This window comes from Balaenoptera acutorostrata, chromosome 1, assembly GCF_949987535.1.
Source record: "Balaenoptera acutorostrata chromosome 1, mBalAcu1.1, whole genome shotgun sequence".
Taxonomy (NCBI): Eukaryota; Metazoa; Chordata; class Mammalia; order Artiodactyla; family Balaenopteridae; genus Balaenoptera; species Balaenoptera acutorostrata.
In genome coordinates this window covers 146,400,227-146,419,470 of record NC_080064.1, presented here as the reverse complement: position 1 = coordinate 146,419,470, position 19,244 = coordinate 146,400,227, and the positions used below count along the sequence as shown (strand labels likewise).

At 40.3% G+C, this 19,244-nt stretch overlaps 3 protein-coding genes across 6 annotated transcripts in view; 2 read left to right on the top strand and 1 right to left on the bottom strand.

Annotated features, from left to right (window-relative positions):
- The window catches only part of EDEM3 (ER degradation enhancing alpha-mannosidase like protein 3), a 422,356-nt gene that overhangs the window by 226,537 nt on the left and 176,575 nt on the right, over positions 1-19,244 (top strand). The gene's annotated exons all lie outside the window — the stretch shown is intronic.
- Positions 1,241-19,244, top strand: part of LOC130705040 (cyclin-Y-like protein 1) — a 34,542-nt gene continuing 16,538 nt past the window's right edge. For 2 of the 3 annotated variants that reach the window (XM_057531064.1, XM_057531060.1), the window contains exons 1-4: positions 1,243-1,833; positions 10,936-11,010; positions 12,898-12,932; positions 14,295-14,338. In XM_057531064.1, the coding sequence (XP_057387047.1) occupies positions 1,608-1,833; positions 10,936-11,010; positions 12,898-12,932; positions 14,295-14,338 (380 nt within the window). In that variant the 5' untranslated portion in view covers positions 1,243-1,607. Of the gene's footprint in view, positions 1,834-10,935; positions 11,011-12,897; positions 12,933-14,294; positions 14,339-18,980; positions 19,082-19,244 lie in introns of all 3 variants that reach the window. The other variant, XM_057531051.1, reaches the window with a different exon arrangement.
- On the bottom strand, positions 15,738-16,232 carry LOC130705049 (10 kDa heat shock protein, mitochondrial-like). Its single transcript, XM_057531108.1, has one exon. The coding sequence runs from the start codon at positions 16,172-16,174 to the stop codon at positions 15,767-15,769; it is 408 nt and encodes a 135-aa protein (XP_057387091.1). The 5' UTR covers positions 16,175-16,232; the 3' UTR covers positions 15,738-15,766.

The window sequence follows — 19,244 nt, the reverse complement described above, 5'->3', positions numbered from 1 at the left end:
CTATCCTGGGGACTCCCCTGGTGGTCCAGTGGTTAGGACTCGGCACTTTCACTTCAGGGGGCACGGGTTCGATCCCCAGTTGGGGAACTAAGATCCCGCAAGCCGGGAGGCACCGCCAAAGGAAAAAAAAAAGAAAAAAAGATTCCCATCCTGAAGGTGACTACGTCTTTATTTTTAAGGGATTTCAAAATGCATGCAAATCAGCACGTTGGCTTATCTATCCTCAGATCACTGTTACCGCTGGGAGGAATGTAAAGGTGTTTGAAGGTGCTTGATGGTCCTTGCCCAGGAGGGATGTCCCAGGAACAGACAAGGAATGACATTGTCCCAAGGCCCTGAGGTGGCTGTGGGTAAAGGAATACAGGGAGACCCCTCCACCTTCTGCTAGCTGGATCCTGTGGCCCCCTGGGTAGGGGGGTACTCTGCTCTGAGCCTCTGAGTCAGCCTGTCTCTCCCAGGCTCAGCAGGACCACACAGGTCCACCGCCCTTACCTTAGCATGTCCACAGGCAGGGGAACACTGACATGGGGTATCACTTATGCCTACGGTTGTGAAAATGCAACAGGACTTGATACATCTTTGGGCATCTTTTGCCACCTGCTGTTTTCAGCAATGAGGAGCAGGAGATTTTCTTCCTTAACAAATGAGGAACAGAGGCTTGCAGAATTTAGCTAGAAATTAGAGTGCTTTCTGAATAACAAATGCTACAGTGTTTATCCAAGCTTTTGATCTAGTGATGGTTTATTTTCCATGCAGAGGACCAGGGCCCCGGGGGTTGCTATGGTTAAACTGTAGGCGGAAACTAACACTCTTTGGAAGGCAAGACAGGAGGAGCATTCAGTTATAAAAAACGGTCAAAAATTGGGGTGAAACTAAGTTCGTTGAGCGATACATCAAATGAGTCAACTGTCGACCCGGTGAAACCGAGTTGCTAACTGAACTGGCATTTTACGAACAGGGGCTTTCTACAGAGCCCACTGACTCAGGACGGCTTCGATTAACAAACGCGGCGCTTCCCTCAGGACCGGAAAGCTCGGAGCGCGAGAGATGAATGGAAACCAGAGTCCGGGGCGCGCCGCTCGGGGGGCGGGGCAGCCGCGGGCGGGGGCGGGGCATTGTGAGTCACATGCCTGCGCTCTGAGGGAACTCTGGTCGTGATTGGTCCGTCGTAACCAGGTAACCGAAGGACACATTCCGGAAGGCAAGGGCCGGCCGGGCTAGCTACTTTCAGGCAGGAGGCGGCGGGGGAAGGAGGAGGAGCTCCGGCTGTGCTCTCTCCCTGCAGCGGCTGCGCGTCTCAGCGCTTGTCTGGTTCCCACCCCTTTTAAATAAGCCGGTCTGGTCACAGCCCTCACAGACTAGTTGGCTCCGGGGAGGCGGCGGCGGCCGGCGGGGGTGCAGCCGGGGCCGGGCCCCTGCCCGGGGCCCGGCGGCTGGGCGGACAGGAGAGCGGCGGGCGAAGTCGCGTCTGCATCTGCGGCACAGCCCCGGCATAGCCCGGGGCTGCCAGTGCCCGCCGCGCCATTGTTGGGGGAGGGGGCGGCTTCTGAGCTCGGCGGAGTCAGGGGACGAGCGGAGGCGGCGGCGGCGAGGAGTGAAGGCGCCCCATGGGGAACTCGCTGTCTTGTTGCCTGTGCCCCAATGCCAGCCCCAAGGTGGGCCGGCGCAGGGGGTCAGCGGAGCCGGACTGTGAGGCTGAGGTCTACAAGGCGGCGGCCGGGAACGCGGTGGCAGTAGCTCCGGCGGCAGCTACCGTGGAACCCGCCGAGTTGGATTTCGCAGGTGGCGAAGGCCACCACCTGCAGCAGATCAGCGACCGGGAGATGCCCGAAGGTAAGAAGCGGCGGGCGCGCCTCGCCCCTCGCGGGGCCGGCGCCGTCTGCTCTCGGGCTTACCTCTGGCCTCCGCCGCCCCCAGGGTCCCCCGGGAGGGAGACGCCGCCTAGGGCTCCTTCTTGCCCGGAGTTGGCTCTCCCAGGGCTGGGCACCGGGGACGAAGGCTGGCTCTGCTTGGCGTCCCCACCCCTTATTCTTTACCAGTCGCGTCCGGCCAGTCTCCTTCCCTCTTCCCTACCCGAATGCCCAATTCTTTCCCCCGTTCCCATTTCCCAGCCCGGCCTGAGACCCTCCAATCCGCGGCCCTTCCTGTTCGTGGTTCTATTTAACATCGCGTGGGACTTAGCAGAGACTTTCTGGTGTATTCTCTCTTTTCTTAATGAAAACTTAAATACTCTAACTTCGGCGTATCCATCCCGTCTCCCTATCCAGATGGTACCTAAGCGAAGGAACTAGGTAAGGGCCTGATGATAGACTTCTATTCGTTAAGGTAGTTGATACTCGAGACAATTAAGACAAACATTAGAGGATTTGTCATTTAAATTCAAAATAGAGATGGACAGAGTCAGTGTGGTGTTCTTAACTAAAATTCTTTGGATTTTAATGTTTTCAGTCGCCCTGATAGAAGCTACTTTATCCCTTCTAACTATAATTTGAACACGATAGGAAAGAAAATGGTGGGAGAGGGGCTTAAAATAACTGTGAACGGTGTGAAACGTTACTGCCACGGCTGCAGAGAATAGTTGGGTTTTTTTTCTTTACCAAAGGAGACCCCATGGAGTTCTGATTACTTTTAAATTCCCACTTTGACACAAGTATGTCTTCAGCTGCACAGCCTTAACCGACTTCTTTTGCACGTTGCCTGTTCTAAGGGAGCGGTGAGGTGGTTCCTGAGACTGCTGGACAGAAGTTTCAAAGGAGAAAAAACAACTTCGGATTGTCATTTGTGATATAAAGGTTTGGGAGTTAACATACCACATCCATCCTGCAGAAAAATGTCTCCATGGCTCCCTCCTCCGCCCCCCCCCCCCAGTAGAATACTATTTAACTTTAAGAATGTTCAGGTAAAAGTTCTGAAGGCTAAGTGGCTGGGGGTGGGTGTTGTCGGGGAGGAGAGGAGAGAGAGAAGAGAGGAAATGTTTGATTTTTGCCTCTAGAATTTTGGAAAGGGATGGCTCTAGGATAAAAAAAAAAAATTTCTGGGTAGCATAGTGGCACTTTAATAAAGACTGTTCTTTGAAGTATAAAACATTGTATCATAAAGATGTTAAAGCCCCCCTGGCCCATTTGTTTCATTTAAATGCCAGAGATTATTTCATTATTTCATAGACGAAATGTCTTACAGCTCTTCTATTTAAATTTTAGTTGGGTTTATTTAATTTCTTTAAAAGTTAGAATAATTAAGCCTGTGGATTCACCCTTATGATGGACGTGGCTTTGTAAGTGGAAAGTACTCCCTTTTCAGAATAGTTAGATATTGTGAAAGAATGAACAAATTATGTGAATTAATTGTAGCTTTAAACACAAAGCATGTAAGTACTTGTGAAAACTGCTCTGCTTGTTGCTATAAGGTAAGCCTCTAAATGATTTTCAAAAACAGTTAGTAGTTGGCTAATGTAGGATGAGAGACGAAAATTGGACCTTTATAGAATTCTTTTAAGATTTACAATGCATTTTCTTGTGTATTTCACTTGGCCCTTCCATCTACAAATAAGGCCCGTATATATTCTCCCTCTGTTGCCGATGAAGAAGCCAAGACTTAGAGATCTGAAATGACTGTGTAACACAGCTACTGAACAAAAGAGACAGACTTGGGAGGTGGTAGATATGCCAAATTCAGTTCTTGGGATGCTTAAGAAACTGTTTAGAGTGCACCTTATATTTTATAATTTATCCATAAGTTAGGCCTATCTCAGCATACTCCAGTTTTGATTATTGCCATTCCAGTTTATTGTACACAACTCAGAAGCAACATTTACCTCTCCATTCTCTGTCTGTACATACATTGCAATGGATATGAATAAAAGTAGAAGTCATGAAATAGCCTAAATTTATCAGTCAGGTAAACACGTTGATATAATTTAAAGAGTTTGTTCTGGTGAAATCCAATTGAAGCCGAGAATGCCCTGGACAGAGGGACATTAGGGGAAGCTGGTAAGCGGGCAGGTAAGGTACTAAGCATTTAGCATACGACTATGTATGATAAGGAAGGAGTGCTAAATCAGGAACTGGAAAAATAGAGTTCATGAGTACAGAATTTACCTTTTTATGTTTAACACGATTGTTAAAATTTCATTTCAATTTGTCTTTTTTGGGGGGGCATTCAATAAAGTGATAAGAGAAACCTCAATTTCAGCATTTGCCTATTAATTAAGTTTCCATAGAAACAAGGTCAGAACACCAAATATAAAGCACAGGCACATTGGAAGTTTGCTCTTAATGTCTTTATTTCAGAAATTTTGTATCAGTTTCCCTGGAAACTGAGAAATACCTACTCAGATATAAAACATTTTGGCTTTTCTACAGTGAAGAATTATTTGGTTACTTAGAGAAAATCGTACATAACTGATGCTCTGTCTTGTTCTTCAGAAACATTGGAGAAGAACATGATTTCTTCAAGCCATCTCAAAAAAGTAACTCCTAAGAACGTAGTATAGATTTCAGATAGACTCAAAAGAATTGTTTACTACTTTGTCTTTAACAGTATATCTAATATAACTGATGGTAGTGTCATAATAGAAAATAAGATGCTACGGTCCTATTATCTGATTTGATTTTTATTCATCAACTTTTCATACAGCCTTTATGTTCTGACCTTAGGAGCTTTGCTAATTTTCTGGTGAAAGGTGCTCTCTCAAGTGACCCCTACCTCCCATCCCCCTGAAGAGTGGGTAGGGAAGGAATTGGCAATATGATGTGGAAAAACCTCTGAGCGACAGATCTTTCCTTTTTTTGGTGACAGTATTAATAAACATTTGATGTAAAAGATTTAGAAAACACAGAAAAGTCCTTCACTCACACTCAGAATATCCAGAATTTTTATTACTATTTTGGTGTTGATTCTTCCTGAACCTTTTGTATGCATATAAACATAACATTGTGTTTATTTTACAAAGATGGGATTGTTCTTTCTGTGCCACTTTGTAACTTTTTGTTATAAAGAAAAGTAACGACATGAAGCTCCTGGAACTGTGCTGACACCTAGAGAGTGCTCCAGGGTGATGTATTTCCATGCAACTGCGCATAGCTCTACAGCCTGCCTTTTACCAACTGTTTACTGTGCCATCGAATGGTTGGAGCATAATTCATTTACCCAGCCTTTATGGTTGAGCATCTTTTATAATCCCATTATAATGCTTTATTCAGGGGACACAGATAAAAACTGATGCATTGTGTTGATACTTCCCTATAGCATTCTGATTGTACACTTTGTCTTACGACTTCATTAAATTCATAGGGTGAGTCATTTTGTAGTAAAGGTATTTTAACATTAGATGTTCTTTTCCCAAATGAAAGTTACCATTGATTTTTCACTGAACATTAGATTTCCTCTTTTAGGTTTTCGTGGTTCTTGGTAACCTGTCTTGTGTCTTTGATTCTGAGTAACTAAACTACTACTCTAAGAGATCTGAAATTAACTCTGGTCTTAGGTGACAGACACATCAAAAGACAGCATTAGAAGAAATCTTAGATGATGTGGGAAAATTGGGAGAAACTTAACTGGTTTTGGGTACACTGAAACATGATTATTAGGCACCATTCCAGAGGCAGGACAAACAGTGGTTAGACAAGACAAAACCCGTATCCTAACTCAGGTCCTTACTTTCTAGAGGTGCCTGGGGGCTGACGACACAAGAATAACATCAGGTAGTGAGAACACTAAGAAAGAAAATGAAGGTGTAATGGGCTGGGGAGGAGGACAGTTTTACAAGGGGTGGTTAAAGACAGCTTCTCTCCTTAAGCGACCCATGAGCAGTCCTAAGAGAGCCATGTGAGGCTGTGGGAGAAGAGGCTTCTGTGCAGTTCCTAAGAAGGGAATATGCTTGATGCGTGCCAAGGACAGAAAGATGGGTGGCTGCAGCTGAGTGAATGAATGCCAGGAGGAATATGGGGGATTAAGACCTTGTATGCCTAGTGGGCCTTGACAAAAAAATATGAATTTTAGCCTAATTGTCATGGGAAACCATTGAAGGATTCTATGTAGGGGAATGATGTTAATTCTTAGAAAAAGGGAAGGGGGGTAGAGAGGGTGGAGGGAGATCAGACCAGCTACTGTGTAAGAATAGACTGTAAGGGTGGAAGGAAGCAGAGAGGGAGACCAGTTAGGAGGCTGGTGCGGTAGCTCAGGTGAGAGCCAACTGTGGCTTGAACAAAAAAGCGATATTAATAAGGGTCTAAAATAGGCTGTAGTATATAGATTGCTCTTGCATTTCATTTGATTCTCACCATGTTCTGAGTTAGGTAGTGTAGGAATTCTTCTCTTAAGTATAAATTGAGTTGTCCAAGGTTTTAAAAATGAGTATTGATAGAGAGTAGGACTGTAAATTCCAAATGCATGGCATATAGGAACAGAATTTATTGTTGACATTATGTGAGCTTCTTTGGAATACTACCTTTTTTCTCACCCTTTTTTGTTGTTGTTGGTTTAGTGTATGAAAGTAATAAAACTTAAGAGTTAAAACAGTAACACTGCGTAATGTGAAATGAAATGAAGGTAACTTGCAACCCAGAAAGGTTCTTAAAAGTCCAAGAAACTGAGTAAAGTACTCTTTAGAAATATATAAAGCCAGGTGTACTTACCTATGTGTCACCTCTCAGTCATGATCACTGTAACACTGATTGAGGATTAAAATAAGGCAAAACTGAGAACCAGGGTAGAGGCAGGTACAGAAGCAGTTGGAAACCAGAGCTGGGAAGTTTGGAAGCCAGGATTGTCAGAAGCTAGGAAAGCAGGATCAAGGCTTGGGTGAGCAGTAGCCTGGCAGGTGCAGGAGCCTGCTGTGTACCCGCTGGTGAGGCAGCCCAGCTCAGGGCTGGCTGGCAGGAACTCCCTGACTGCGGTGGCAAGTGTGGACTCAAAGAGATGAAATCATCAGTTTACATGGTAATTGTAAAGATTGTAATGTTTGTATCATGAGCCATAAAGCTAATACACTGTCCAGTACAGGGGTGCTCGGGCAGGTCAGTAAACGCAGTGCTTACCGTTAAGTAAACTGGTGCTCAGCAGGTGGCCCAGAAACTGCTGACGTCGCCTGTTTCTTTGGAATCTATTGAAATCAATATGTTGATATTAATCGCTTTCTGAAATATGCTGCTTCTGTCAGATGCTTTCTTGGTCACTTCCCTCTCCCTCTAATATCTTAACAAGGAAAAATCATTTATCGACAGTTTGATAGCATAGTTTTAACACTTTTAGCCTTCAGTAACGCATTTCATTTGTTCTAAGTTGCCTATGTTTTCACACTTTTAACAACTGCAATTGAGGTGGATCTTAAGAACTGGTAGAATCTTAGATTGGAGGAAAAACAGTATTCAGTGTCGGTGGTGTTTTACAGGTTTCCTCTGAGGAATGTTTACATTAAGACCGAGTTTAATTTTTTTTTAATCATACTTTTTCTACATCGACCTATCATGCTGTCAAATAAGTTGCAATTTAAATTGATAATACAAAAATGATGGGTCTTAAAATACAGTTTTAATCATAAGCCCTAATCATGAGCTCAAGAATATTTCTCCTGGGTAAAACATTCTTAGAGGTTTCTAAAGAAATAACTTTCGGAAGAATCCATGTAATTTCCTGAATGCACAGTAATTTCCTGAAGTCTCTAAATTACTGTGTGTGCATGTGGTGGGGCGAGGGATGAGAGGGATGGTGGGTGGTAAAGCTTTGCTTAATAGTCGGCAGTCTTACCTTTGTGACAGTGAAGAGTGTGGTAGGTTTTATCATAGTCTCCTTAGGCTCTTGGGAAGATAGTTAATGGGAAGTGCAGAAATATTGTGTGTATGTATGAGTTTACTGTCTAATGGCTCACATGTCCATTCTATAAGATAGTGATGTGGTATTTTTCATTAGCAAAAAGTGCAAGTTATATAGAAAATTGTTAGTTATATAGGCTATAAACAAAAGATTAATATTTTCTGAAAACCTCATGCAAACTGACAGCAGTAGGGCCCTGGTGTTTACAGTACATTCAAATGATAGGCCAACTCACCAAAGTGGAAATGACACTGATAACTGTGGGAAAATGGTCAAACTGTGTAATCAAAAGAAATACAAATTAGATCTACAGTGAGGGTCCTCATTCATATCAGTAGGAATTTTTTTTTTTTTTTCAAGTATCCAAAGGAAGGATAGGAACTCAAAATGTCATGATTGGTAGCATTATACCCTAATGTGCCCCCCACCTTCTTTAGGAAGCAATTTAGCATTGTACATGGAGCCGTGAAAGTGATCTAACCTTTTGGCTTAGTCATTCCACTTCCGAAGATCTTTGCTAAGGAGATAAAACCATTATTTTAAAAAACTATGTACATGAAGATTTTCCTCCTAATATTTTAAGAATAGAACTTTGTAAGCACCAATCCCCAGCAATAGGGGATTGGCTAAGTCCAGTATAGGAATAACACTTGATGGGCCAGTGTGTATTCATTAGACAATAAATATGCAACAGTGGGGTGGAGAGCGCTTGTTAGTAACAAGAAGACATAAATTGTACACTAATTAGAGCTTTTTTTAACGTATAAGAAAAGCAACTAAAAGTAACGGTTGTGAATCATTGTGTGTTAATGATTGTGAATGGTTGTGTGTAATTTTTAAACCGAGCATCGTTTTGTCTCATGCAGATTTTTGTTCATGATATTTGTTAAAGGAATGAGCAAGTGACTTTTACCTTTCCCCACCTTTAGTGTGATCATCAGTACTGCTGATTAACCAGGTCTCCTTCAGTTGCAAGTTAAAAGAACATCACAGAGTTAAGCACTACTTGACCCAGGAGTTAAATGATCTCCTCAGTTCTGCTCTCCTCTGTTGATGTCTCCTGAAAAGCCTTTCCCCTCATGATAGCAAGGGGAGTGTCCAGCAGCTCAAGACTAGCTAAGGATCCTAGAGTACAGTTCTGCCTTTCTCTTTTCTTGGGAAGTCCCAGGACAGCTGTGATTGATTGGCCGGTCCTGGGTCCTGTGCCTACCTTTGAACCCCCTAGGATAGAGTAGGGAGAGTGCCAGCTTTTTTCTGGTCACTTGGGCTAAGTTTACTTTTTTTTTTTGCATGTTGTCATTTCTTTTATCCCAGCCTTCTTGATTTTTGTATTTAGATCTGTAGTAGCACATCTTGGTTTGGCGGGTGTGTGTGTGTGTGTGTGTGTGTGTGTGTGTGTGTGTTAAAGCTTGCTTCTCTTTGATTCTGGCACTTAATTTTCCTGGACTTCCATTGAAAATTGTTAAGTTTTACCATGCCATAGACACTGATAAATAATACAGCTACTTTGCAAACATTTCTGCTTATTTTTTAGATTCAAATGTAGTCTATTTACTTTCTTTTTGGTATAGGTAAGTAGTCATGAATTCTTTCGGAAGCTATAGGTTAGAGGCAGCTGTGAAAGTCTCTGCCTGCCATTTTGTGTACAGCTGAAATAATTTATTTTCCCATTGTCTTAGTTTTTCAAATATGTAGGAGAAAAAAACTTTAAAATAATTCTATGGGTCTTTTACATAAAAATGTTGAATAGAATATTTTCTCCAAAAGCAGCTTGATAAACTTCAAATTCAGTGAAGGAATTTTCATGAAGAACAAAGCAGTTGGTTTAGCTCTGTAAATTACTAGTGCTGGCAATGACATTAAAATGGATGGCTCAGATTCCTGTTAAAACGGGAAGTCCAAAATTACTGTTCGTGCAAAATTCTTTCTGGGTGGGAAAAGGGGATTCTAGGTAGATACATTTGTGGAATGCTGGGTTAGACAGAATTCACTACTAGACTAATTAGTTTTTAATATATCAATGTGTGTATTCTTTGGATTCTCTCAGAGGCAGGGATATATTTGTATTTCACTTTGACCATCAAAGCCATCTTTCAAAAACAGATCAGTTATTATGTGGTTTGGGAAATAATTGCCTTAACCATTACTCTTTATCTGAATCTTGGTCCAGTTTCTTAAAAGATTGGTTAAATGGTTTGAGATGGACTTTGCTGAGGAAGTGTCATAGGGCTTTTATGTTTGTTTGTTTGTTTTAAACAACAACCTTACTATCCTGTGTGGTAGCTTGTGCTTGTTTTGTATTTCTGCCTAAATAGAAGACGCTATCCCACCTTGGTGCAAGGTGGGCTACAGGCAGACCCACCTTTTCGTGTAGGTGTGGCCAAAATTTTTTTCTAGTAGCCCTATGATCTGCTCCAGAAAGTACTCTTATTGAAGCCCCAAATTAATCACGCAGCGTGGAATGAAGAAGTGAGTTTAGCTTTGGAAATAGAGGGCAAAGTTAAAAATCACTATCATGGAAGTGTTCCTATAGATTAGAACATTGAACTTTTATGTAGTCCTCTTAAATCTGCCATGATGAATAGCCCCCAGATAAACCACAGCCAATTAGATGAGTTCATTTGTTGAACGGAGTTAGAATTAGCCATTTGATTGTCTGAAGAACATTTGCCAAAAGCAACTCACTTCGTTTTGGCATATTTGATATATTGAGCTGGTATCTGACAGTAGTTGGCCACAGCATAACTTGCTTCTTGAGACTGTTCCTGGAATGTGCTAGTAATATCAGCTTTAAAAGAGGGTGACTGAATTTTTAATTGATAAATAGGAGGGGGGTCACATATATGATTCATCTAAAAATGGCATAGATTATTTAGGTGCAAGTTAAAGAAGTCTAAGACATAGCCATGGTTTTATTCCACATGTATGGAGAGTTTCTACAATTTTGCTGTTTCCCAATAGAATTTTTATATTGTGCCTTTACTAAAATTGCCTTTTTGTCATTACTAAAAGCTCTTCTCAAGACTATTAAAAGTGGTTTCAATCAATGTGTAGCTATCTTTAAAATCATGTATTTTTCTACTCAACTAAATCACCACACCTTTTTCTCTTCTTCCTATACAGACTTAGCTTTGGAACCAAACCCTTCTGACCACCCAAGGCCAAGCACAGTTTGTCTGAGCAAATCTCAAACAGAGGGTAAGGCAATGCTTTTTTTTCCCTGAGAAAAAGAGTGAAAACTGTTTTTGTTTTGTGTATTATAGGAGGTATTTAGAAAAACTCTTACAGTGGTTTAAATGTTTCACTTTTTTAATGTATTCACTTGTCTTATTTTAATATGTTGATGATACAGTTTCCTTTAGTTGTCAGGGTTTTAGGGAGGAGAACACTTAGACTATCTGTTTATACATTTTGCCACCTCTTTATCAACATAGTCAACTGGCCACATGATTTAGATGTGGTCTATTTCTGCATGCTACTTTGTCCTTTTCCCCTTGCTCCGAAGAGCACATATGTTAAAGACAAATGATAGGGTTTAGGTCACAGTTAGGTTTTCATTTGATCAAATCAGAAAAATCAGTTGTTATATATGGGAATTGAGCCTTGTGATTTTGGCCCTGTTTTACACAGTGTTCAACCAGACGAGCCTATCTCACATCCAGATTTCTGCTACTCAGAACTTTTAAGCTATTCAAAACTTTCTCATCCTAATGTAGTGCTGTGCCAGGGTAATAAGAGCAACATGCCATATGGGGTTTTCCAGAAGATTATCCTCAGCATGTGAAACTCATATAAATTTCCTGTGTCCTCCTTGTTTTAAGATGAGAATCAGAACCGTAGAATTTTTTGCACTCCTGCTTGCCTGCCTGTCTTCCTTAATGTTATGTTAAATCCTAGTTTATTTGCTAAAGAGCCATACGTGACCAAGTTTTTCAGTTGATTACGAGAGCAGGAATACAAGAAGTGAACATTCCATAATATTTAAAGTGAAGCAGCACAATAAAAAACGGAGGTTTGGTTTTTTGTTGTTGTTGTTTTGCTTTTTGTTTTTTTTCCGTTAGATCACTGGTTTTTATAAAAGGATATAACTCAGGAACAGCCAGATGGAAGAGATGCATAGGGCCAGGCATGGGGACAGGGCACAGATCTTTGATGCCCCCTGCAAGGGTACTACGTGTTCACCAACCTGGAAGCTCCTGGGGTTTCTAACTTGCGTTTTTCTAGTGTGTGTACTTGAGCCACTCATTTCTGGTTAGGATTGCTCTATTTCTCAGTTTCTTCCAGAGCCATGAGCTGCTCACATGTAGAGGGGCTCTGGAGACAGTAAAAGAAAAGCTGTCCCATGCCTGTCTCTCTCTTCAGCCTTAAGGAATCCGTGCCTGTGATGCCTGTCTGGAGTTAAAGGAGGCAATGTGAGCAAGAGTGTGGCCTAAGACCCTCTTCAGGCTTTTATTCTTCTGGCCTTTGTTGGAGCAAAACAGTTTTGTGTGCTGTAGATATGTTCATTTAGGTCAGCACACTCATTTTAAAATTTACGTTTAACATAGGTTACTTTCCAGTTGTGTAGTTTTTCAGTAAGGTATTTGAGTAGGTTACCATTAAGTGGTTCAGGATGCTTCCAGAGATACTGGTGCGTTCGGAGATGAGTGCCTGGCCAGAAACTGGTTCTTAGAGTTGTCATCTGTAGATGGTGGTAATTAAAGTAAGCTGTGTGTAAATGAAGAATTAGAAAATACTCCTGGCTAGTAGTTCAGCTATGCAGCAGGTAAATTTTTTTATTAGCTAAGTTTCTCACCTGGCCTAATTTGCTTTGTCCTTTTCTTTTGTAAATGGGGAGTCTTTCATTTGTACCTAATACAGAATATCTATTAGGTCAAAAAAGTGAAACTAAGTTTTTAGATTTTATTTATAGGACTCATCTTGCTGGGTGATTTAAATTATATATTTTGTTGGAAATTATTTTAAAAAATAGAATGGAATTTTATCTCATTGTGTTATTGGTAATCCATCAAATAATTAGTGACTACTTTTATTTTTCTATGGCATTTGTATCAGAATTCATCAGTTAATTTTTTTTATTCTTAGTGCGGGAAAAGACGAAGAGCAACCCTTTAAACCATGTAAGTAAACAGTTGAAAAGTTAAGAAATTAATAGTTTGAATTAAAAATATGTCTGCCATGATTCCTAAAAATATGATGGATCCCATACTGTTAGCATGGACCTCTTTTTGGTAGATTTTCTAAATCTCTATTTTCCTAATTATCAAATGTATTCAGGAAAGTCTTTGACTTAGTAGTGCCCATTTTTTAAGGGTTCTGACATTTAAGTTAAATTTCACTAATATGGTTGTAGTATAAAGATCTGCCTTAAATTCTTTTGCCTTATTTTTTTGATCTTATTTTTTAACCAAAGTAATAAAAGTATAACAGGTAAGTTAATTTTTAGCACTGTCCATTGACTTCTTGTCATAGCAGGTGAAAGCTTAGCTTCTTCGGTCCACCATGACGTTATTTCCCTCCCTGTGTTCCCTCAACATGTATCAGTTTTTATTACATCAGAATCAATGTTTACATTACTACGACTCTGCAAATATTGTGCACTGCTGAGCCATATAGTTCTCTGACTGTGCCTCCTCCTTGCACACCCTTCATTCTTCTTCTTCAATTTTAATGAAATTGGAGCCCTTCTGCACTTCTCTAGGATAACCCAACCCCCTTTTCCTAGCCAACGTGATCTCACACAGCCACATGCAGTAAGTAGATCCCTGCCCGGTCTCCCTGCTTTCACATTCTTCATTTTTTCTGTGGAATTAATTTCCTGACTATATTCACTTGCCTGTTTTCTAACAGCTATTTTTTTCCCCAAATGTTTTAACATTTGTCACATACCTATCAAAAATATTTTCCGTCTACTAAGCCACATCTGTTCCATTTTTTTCTTGGAGACACTTTTCCCCGATCTTTTGTCTTCCTACTCCCATATAGACTAGTGTTCCCCTAGGCCTGCTCTATGCCTCTTTTCCTGGGATATCTGTGTGAAGTCATCGGGATCTCACATAACTCTGCTCTCTTATGTTGGATCCCCTATGTCCTAGATTCTGTTTCCCTCTTGTCTTGTTATACTTCCTTGTTTTACTGGAGCACATTTTCGTGGGAAAAGGGCACATGGGCAGAAAGTTTATAGAGATCTAGCCTCTCTGAAACTCCTTCTATTTGATAAAGTATAGAATTCTCAGTTGAAACTAATTTTTGCAGTTCTAAAGACACTTCCCTCTCATCTTCTCATTTACACTGTTGCTCTTAAACCTGTTGACATTGTATGGTACATTGTACATTACCGATTTTAGTCATTTCCCCCCATCCCTTCCTTCTCGGGAACCTTTTAGTACCTTCCCTCTCCCTGGGATTTTGAAATTTCATAATTTGGTTTGGTATAGACCTTTTTTGTGTGTTTCTTTGATATTCTGTTTTTTTTCTTCCAGGTTCCTATTATTCGGATGTTGGAAGTCTTAGACTTACCAGATCGGTAACTTTTTTCCCCTCCTGCTTTGCATTTTGTCTTTTTGTCCTGCTTCCTGGAGATTTCCTTGACTGTGCTCTAATCCTTCTATTGAATATATTGTTTTGTCTACCTTATTTTCAATTTATAGAGTTCTCTTATATCCTGTCATTCTTTTTTTCACTGATGCAATTTCAAGTTTTCATTTGCTCCTGAGTTTTTATCACTCCCATCAATTCCTTCTTCCTGTTTTGTTTTGTTTTTTTTTTAAAGCATCCTTATATTTTATTTTATTTATTTATTTTTTGGCTGCATTGGGTCTTGGTTTCTGCACGTGGGCTTTCTCTGGTTGCGGTGAGCTGGGCCTACTCTTTGTTGGGTGCATGGGCTTCTCATTGCAGTGGCTTCTCTTGGTGCGGAGCACAGGCTCTAGGGCGTGTGGGCTTCAGTAGTTGTGGCTCATGGGCTCTAGAGCGCAGGCTCAGTAGTTGTGGCGCATGGGCTCAGTTGCTCTGTGGTATGTGGGATCTTTCTGGGCCAGGGCTCGAACCCGTGTCCCCTGCATTGGCAGGCGGATTCTTAACCACTGCGCCACCAGGGAAGTCCCATTCCTTCTTCCTGTTTTGATCTCTTACTTGTTGGGGGCTTCCCTCAAACGAGTGATGGTCCTTGGCTGTCTGTTAAGATCTAATTGGAAGCATCACTTGGACAACTCGTTAACTGATGGGCCTCACTGCAAGGATTTGGGGACCACGCCTCTGAACTCTGAGCCTGCCTTGGGTTCCGTAAGACAAACTGGTTTTCTTGTTCCTGTCCTAGTCACTCTCTGTAGGTACCAAGGTTGTGCTTCCTCTGTTCTGCCATGTCAGTTACCACTCCTTTATCTAGTCTTTTCACCTTTCAAACATTAAAAATCATCTGCTGTTTATCCTGTCTTATGTATAGCTTTTTTAAAAAATGCCTTTAATTCTACTGAGATGATATCTGAAAGAAGGGGGAGAGGAGATAGATTTGTGGTCAGTCTACTCAAACTTAGATTTATTCTTTGAATATAGGTTCTGAGTTTGAAGTTTAATTCAATATAATTAACGATATTAATTCAGACAATATTTTGGATTATACCTATAATTAGAATATTATACTTTTCTACTAAGGCCTGGAGTATGAATTCTATTCAAACCACTCACCCTACCATATTGTCCATTAATGTGCAACATAGATGGAGTATTACAGACTTTTCAGTTAAAGTCATTGATTCTTAATAAACGTATCCAAAACTTGTGAAAAGGGGGAAGAAAAAAGTGAACTTCAGCTTTATTCTCTTTTTTTTTTTTTCATTTATATACTTTTATTTGGGAATGTTTAAATCAATACAGAGAAAACTAAATTTCAGAGACACTGAATATCATTAGTTTGGATATCATTACTTTCTTATAAAAGAAACACGGAAATTATTTACAGGATGAAAGATTTCAGAACTTCAGTGGCAGCTTCACGTGATGCCATTGGGGGAACGGGCAGCTTCACGTGATGCCATTTCAATAGTGACTTATTTTCGTCGACATATTTTCCAAGAATGTCACCATCTCTAAATAAGAAAGAATCCTTGTCATCTAGAACTACTTTGGTGCCTCCATATTCTGGGAGAAGAACTTTATCTCCAACTTTCACACTAACTGGTTGAATCTCTCCACCCTTTCCTTTAGAGCCTGATCCAACAGCTACTACCATTGCTTGCAATACTTTTCCTTGCGATTTTTCTGGAAGCATAATGCCTCCTTTGGTTACAACTTCGGGTGCACTTCTTTCAACTAATACTCGGTCAAAGAGGGGAAGAAACTTTCTAAATGCCTGTCCTGCCATGACTCGGGTTGCCGCACTTCGTACTCTCGCTCTCTCCAGCTTTATTCTTTTAATGGGTTAAAATCAGAGGCAGTAGGCACAGTGGGAAGAGTCATTGGGTGGGGGCAGGATTTCAACAGGTACTTGACCTTTAATGATAAGCTTTGAGGGTTGTTACTTACTAACCTCCTAGGTATGATTATTTTCTAGTCTTCACCATTAAACCTGAAGTCTACTAAGCAACCTTTCCCCTTATAAAGATTGTAAAAGTCCATGTATTTTGTCCTTAGTGCTGAATGAAGATAAATACTCTTCTTCAGTGACCAATTGAAATAATACCTATGAACATTAAACTGTCAGTAGTGTTTTTTGCTACTTGTTTTTTTTTTTTTTTGTATTTGCATTTTATACCCTTATGTGTGTCAGTGCAGTTTATTGAGGTTGTGAGCCAGCAATGGTAAGGCTTTAATCATAAAGGACAGTTATCTTAAATTTTCAAGCAAGATGAGAGGAAAGTAATCTGCTGGCAGCTAACATATCTAGGCTTTGCTCAGAGGCTTCAATTCTGCCATCCTTTAGTGAACACTAGATGCTGGAAAGTTTGAATAGTTTCAGGAGTAGGCCTGTGGAAGTGTTTCTTTTGTAGGATCGAGCCAGTAGACTGTAAGTTGCTGATACATTAAATGAGCCCCCATAGGACTATAGACCACATCTAATTAAAAAATTTAAATGTTTTAGCAGTAATATTTCCAAAGACAAATCAATATACATTCATAATAGAAAAAAAAGTTTTTAATAGAGGAAAACAGGATAAATAGCACCCAAAGCTCTACCAACTAGTCTATATTTTGGTACATTTCCTTACTATTTTTATTCCCCTCATATATATAGACTTTTGGTCAGAATTGACTTTTATTACGTGTAGTGTATGTCATATTATACCCTAATAGTAGTGACCTTAAAAGATAACCTGCTTCGTTTAGAATCAAAGTATTTGAATGAGTGAATTTTCATTTTTCATGCTGTATCTGTTTTTTGAGATTCTAAAATTACACATTAACCAAATAGCTTAAGGACCATATCAGAGTTTTAGTTTAAAACATTTCTAGCTTGAAGGAGAAATTAGTCTTCCAAATAGTGATACTTTTCAAATATGTTACATCTAGAACTTTTTGTTAATAAGGAATAAGTGGCTTTGCATAAAGCATCTGAAACAAGCAAAATGGTGTTTTATATATGCCATTTGGATATTTCTGATTATTGGATACTGGCAATTTTTACTTAAATGCTCTGTATTTTAAAAAGCATCAACTAGATTTTCTCCCTGCCTCACCTTTCATGTATTTGTGGAGGACATTGATGGGAGAGTGTGACAGCATGGTGAAAACTGTTTTATATTAATAGGAGGAAGGAAGGCTCATCTGAATTAGTAAACAAACAAAAACCAAAAACAAAACCCAGCTTTAAAATTGTTTGTATTCTGTGGTATTAAAGAATGCTACTCTTCCTTCCAGTGGCTTTCAGTGATTGGGATTTGGTTATTGGCCTTACTTTAAGGAAGAGAGTTGTCCTAACATAGTTTAGGCCATTTTAGTATTTGACTATTGCCGTGTTCATGGGCTCTTCACAAATAAATGGATACTTCTAAAGTGTTTTAAAGATAGTTCATTCTCTAGAGGGTCTCAAAAAGTTCTTTGTCACCTATCCAACACCACTGTAGATAAATTCTCACGAATTTGTATCTTTAGTAAGATTTACCTCCAGTTGTAACTGATCTTAAATAATTTCTCAAACACTTGTTGAATCCTAATTTGTCCCAGATTCTGTGCTCAGTAGCTGGAGGTAGGAGAAGAATCTTCCTAACCTGGAGAAGCTTGTTTACTTAAGAGGGTGGTACTATGCAAGCAGCTGAGACCATGGAACAGTTGGTAAATTAGACGTGTGAGTGTGCAGAAAGCGAGAAGTGTTGTGGTGTGCCTGCCGGCAGAGGGATCCTAGAGGAAGATGGGGTCAAGCTTGCTGGGACAGGAGGAAGAAAAAGGCACTGCAGGCAGAGAGCAGCATGGGTGAGGCAGGAGTGTCAAATAACACGTAGAACAGAATTAGTACAATTTTGAAATGAATGGCAAGTATTCTCTGAGGTTCTCACTTGAGTAATGTCATGGCAGTCTTACTTAAACATGAAGTGAGAAGTTAAATTCTCAGAGTTGTTTTATCCGTTTTTTTTTTGGATGCGAGAGAATCTTTAAGCAGTACCTTTTTGTCCTCCAGATAAGGAAGTTGAGGCCCAGAGAGACTTATGGCCCCCAGCTTTTTAGTGATAGAGCAGCCCTGGCATGCCCAGCCTCTGATTCGAAAACGTTTGTTTCGTCACACTGTCTCCTGAACTAATACATTTATTATTGGTGTTCGTTTACTGCAGTGAAATGCTCCTACATCGGTATTACATAAAGCATTACGTTTTATTGTAGTAAATGAATAGAAATAGGAAATCTCAGCTGCATTTCATTGCTTAAGGAAAAAACCCTGAAATCTTATTCTAAACTTTTTACATTATTATAAAGGTAATTTATAATAGGCGCTTGCCAGGTTTGATTATAGGTACTATATCAAGGCAGCATTTTATAACCCATTTCTCAAAGCTCGTCTGTGGAAGTCAGAGTATAGAGGTTTCCCATAGAGCTGCACATGATATCACACTCAGGCAGTTCATGGAGTGTAAGAAAAATCTTAATGCTTTATCGTTTGACATTTTAACCAAGGAAAAAAACACACTTTATAGGTTTAACTTACTGTGACATTTTCTTCTATTTCCCTTCCCCTTCAGGTATCTCCAGGGCAGCTTACTAAAAAGTATAGCTCATGCTCAACAATATTTCTAGATGACAGCACAGTCAGCCAGCCTAATCTTAGAACCACAGTAAAATGGTGAGTACAAGTAGGTTGCCAAGGGCTGAGTGACAGACCCCCTTATCGCTAAAAGCATCCTAGCCATACATAATTTCATTCATTTGAATTGTCCTTTTCAGTGATCAGGTTAAAAAACTGGTGTCAACTATAGATTGATTTCAAGGACCTAAATATGAATTTT

Bases quoted from the DNA above. Each gene is read 5' to 3' on its own strand.
- LOC130705049 (XM_057531108.1), bottom strand. From the start codon at position 16,174: ATGGCAGGACAGGCATTTAGAAAGTTTCTTCCCCTCTTTGACCGAGTA.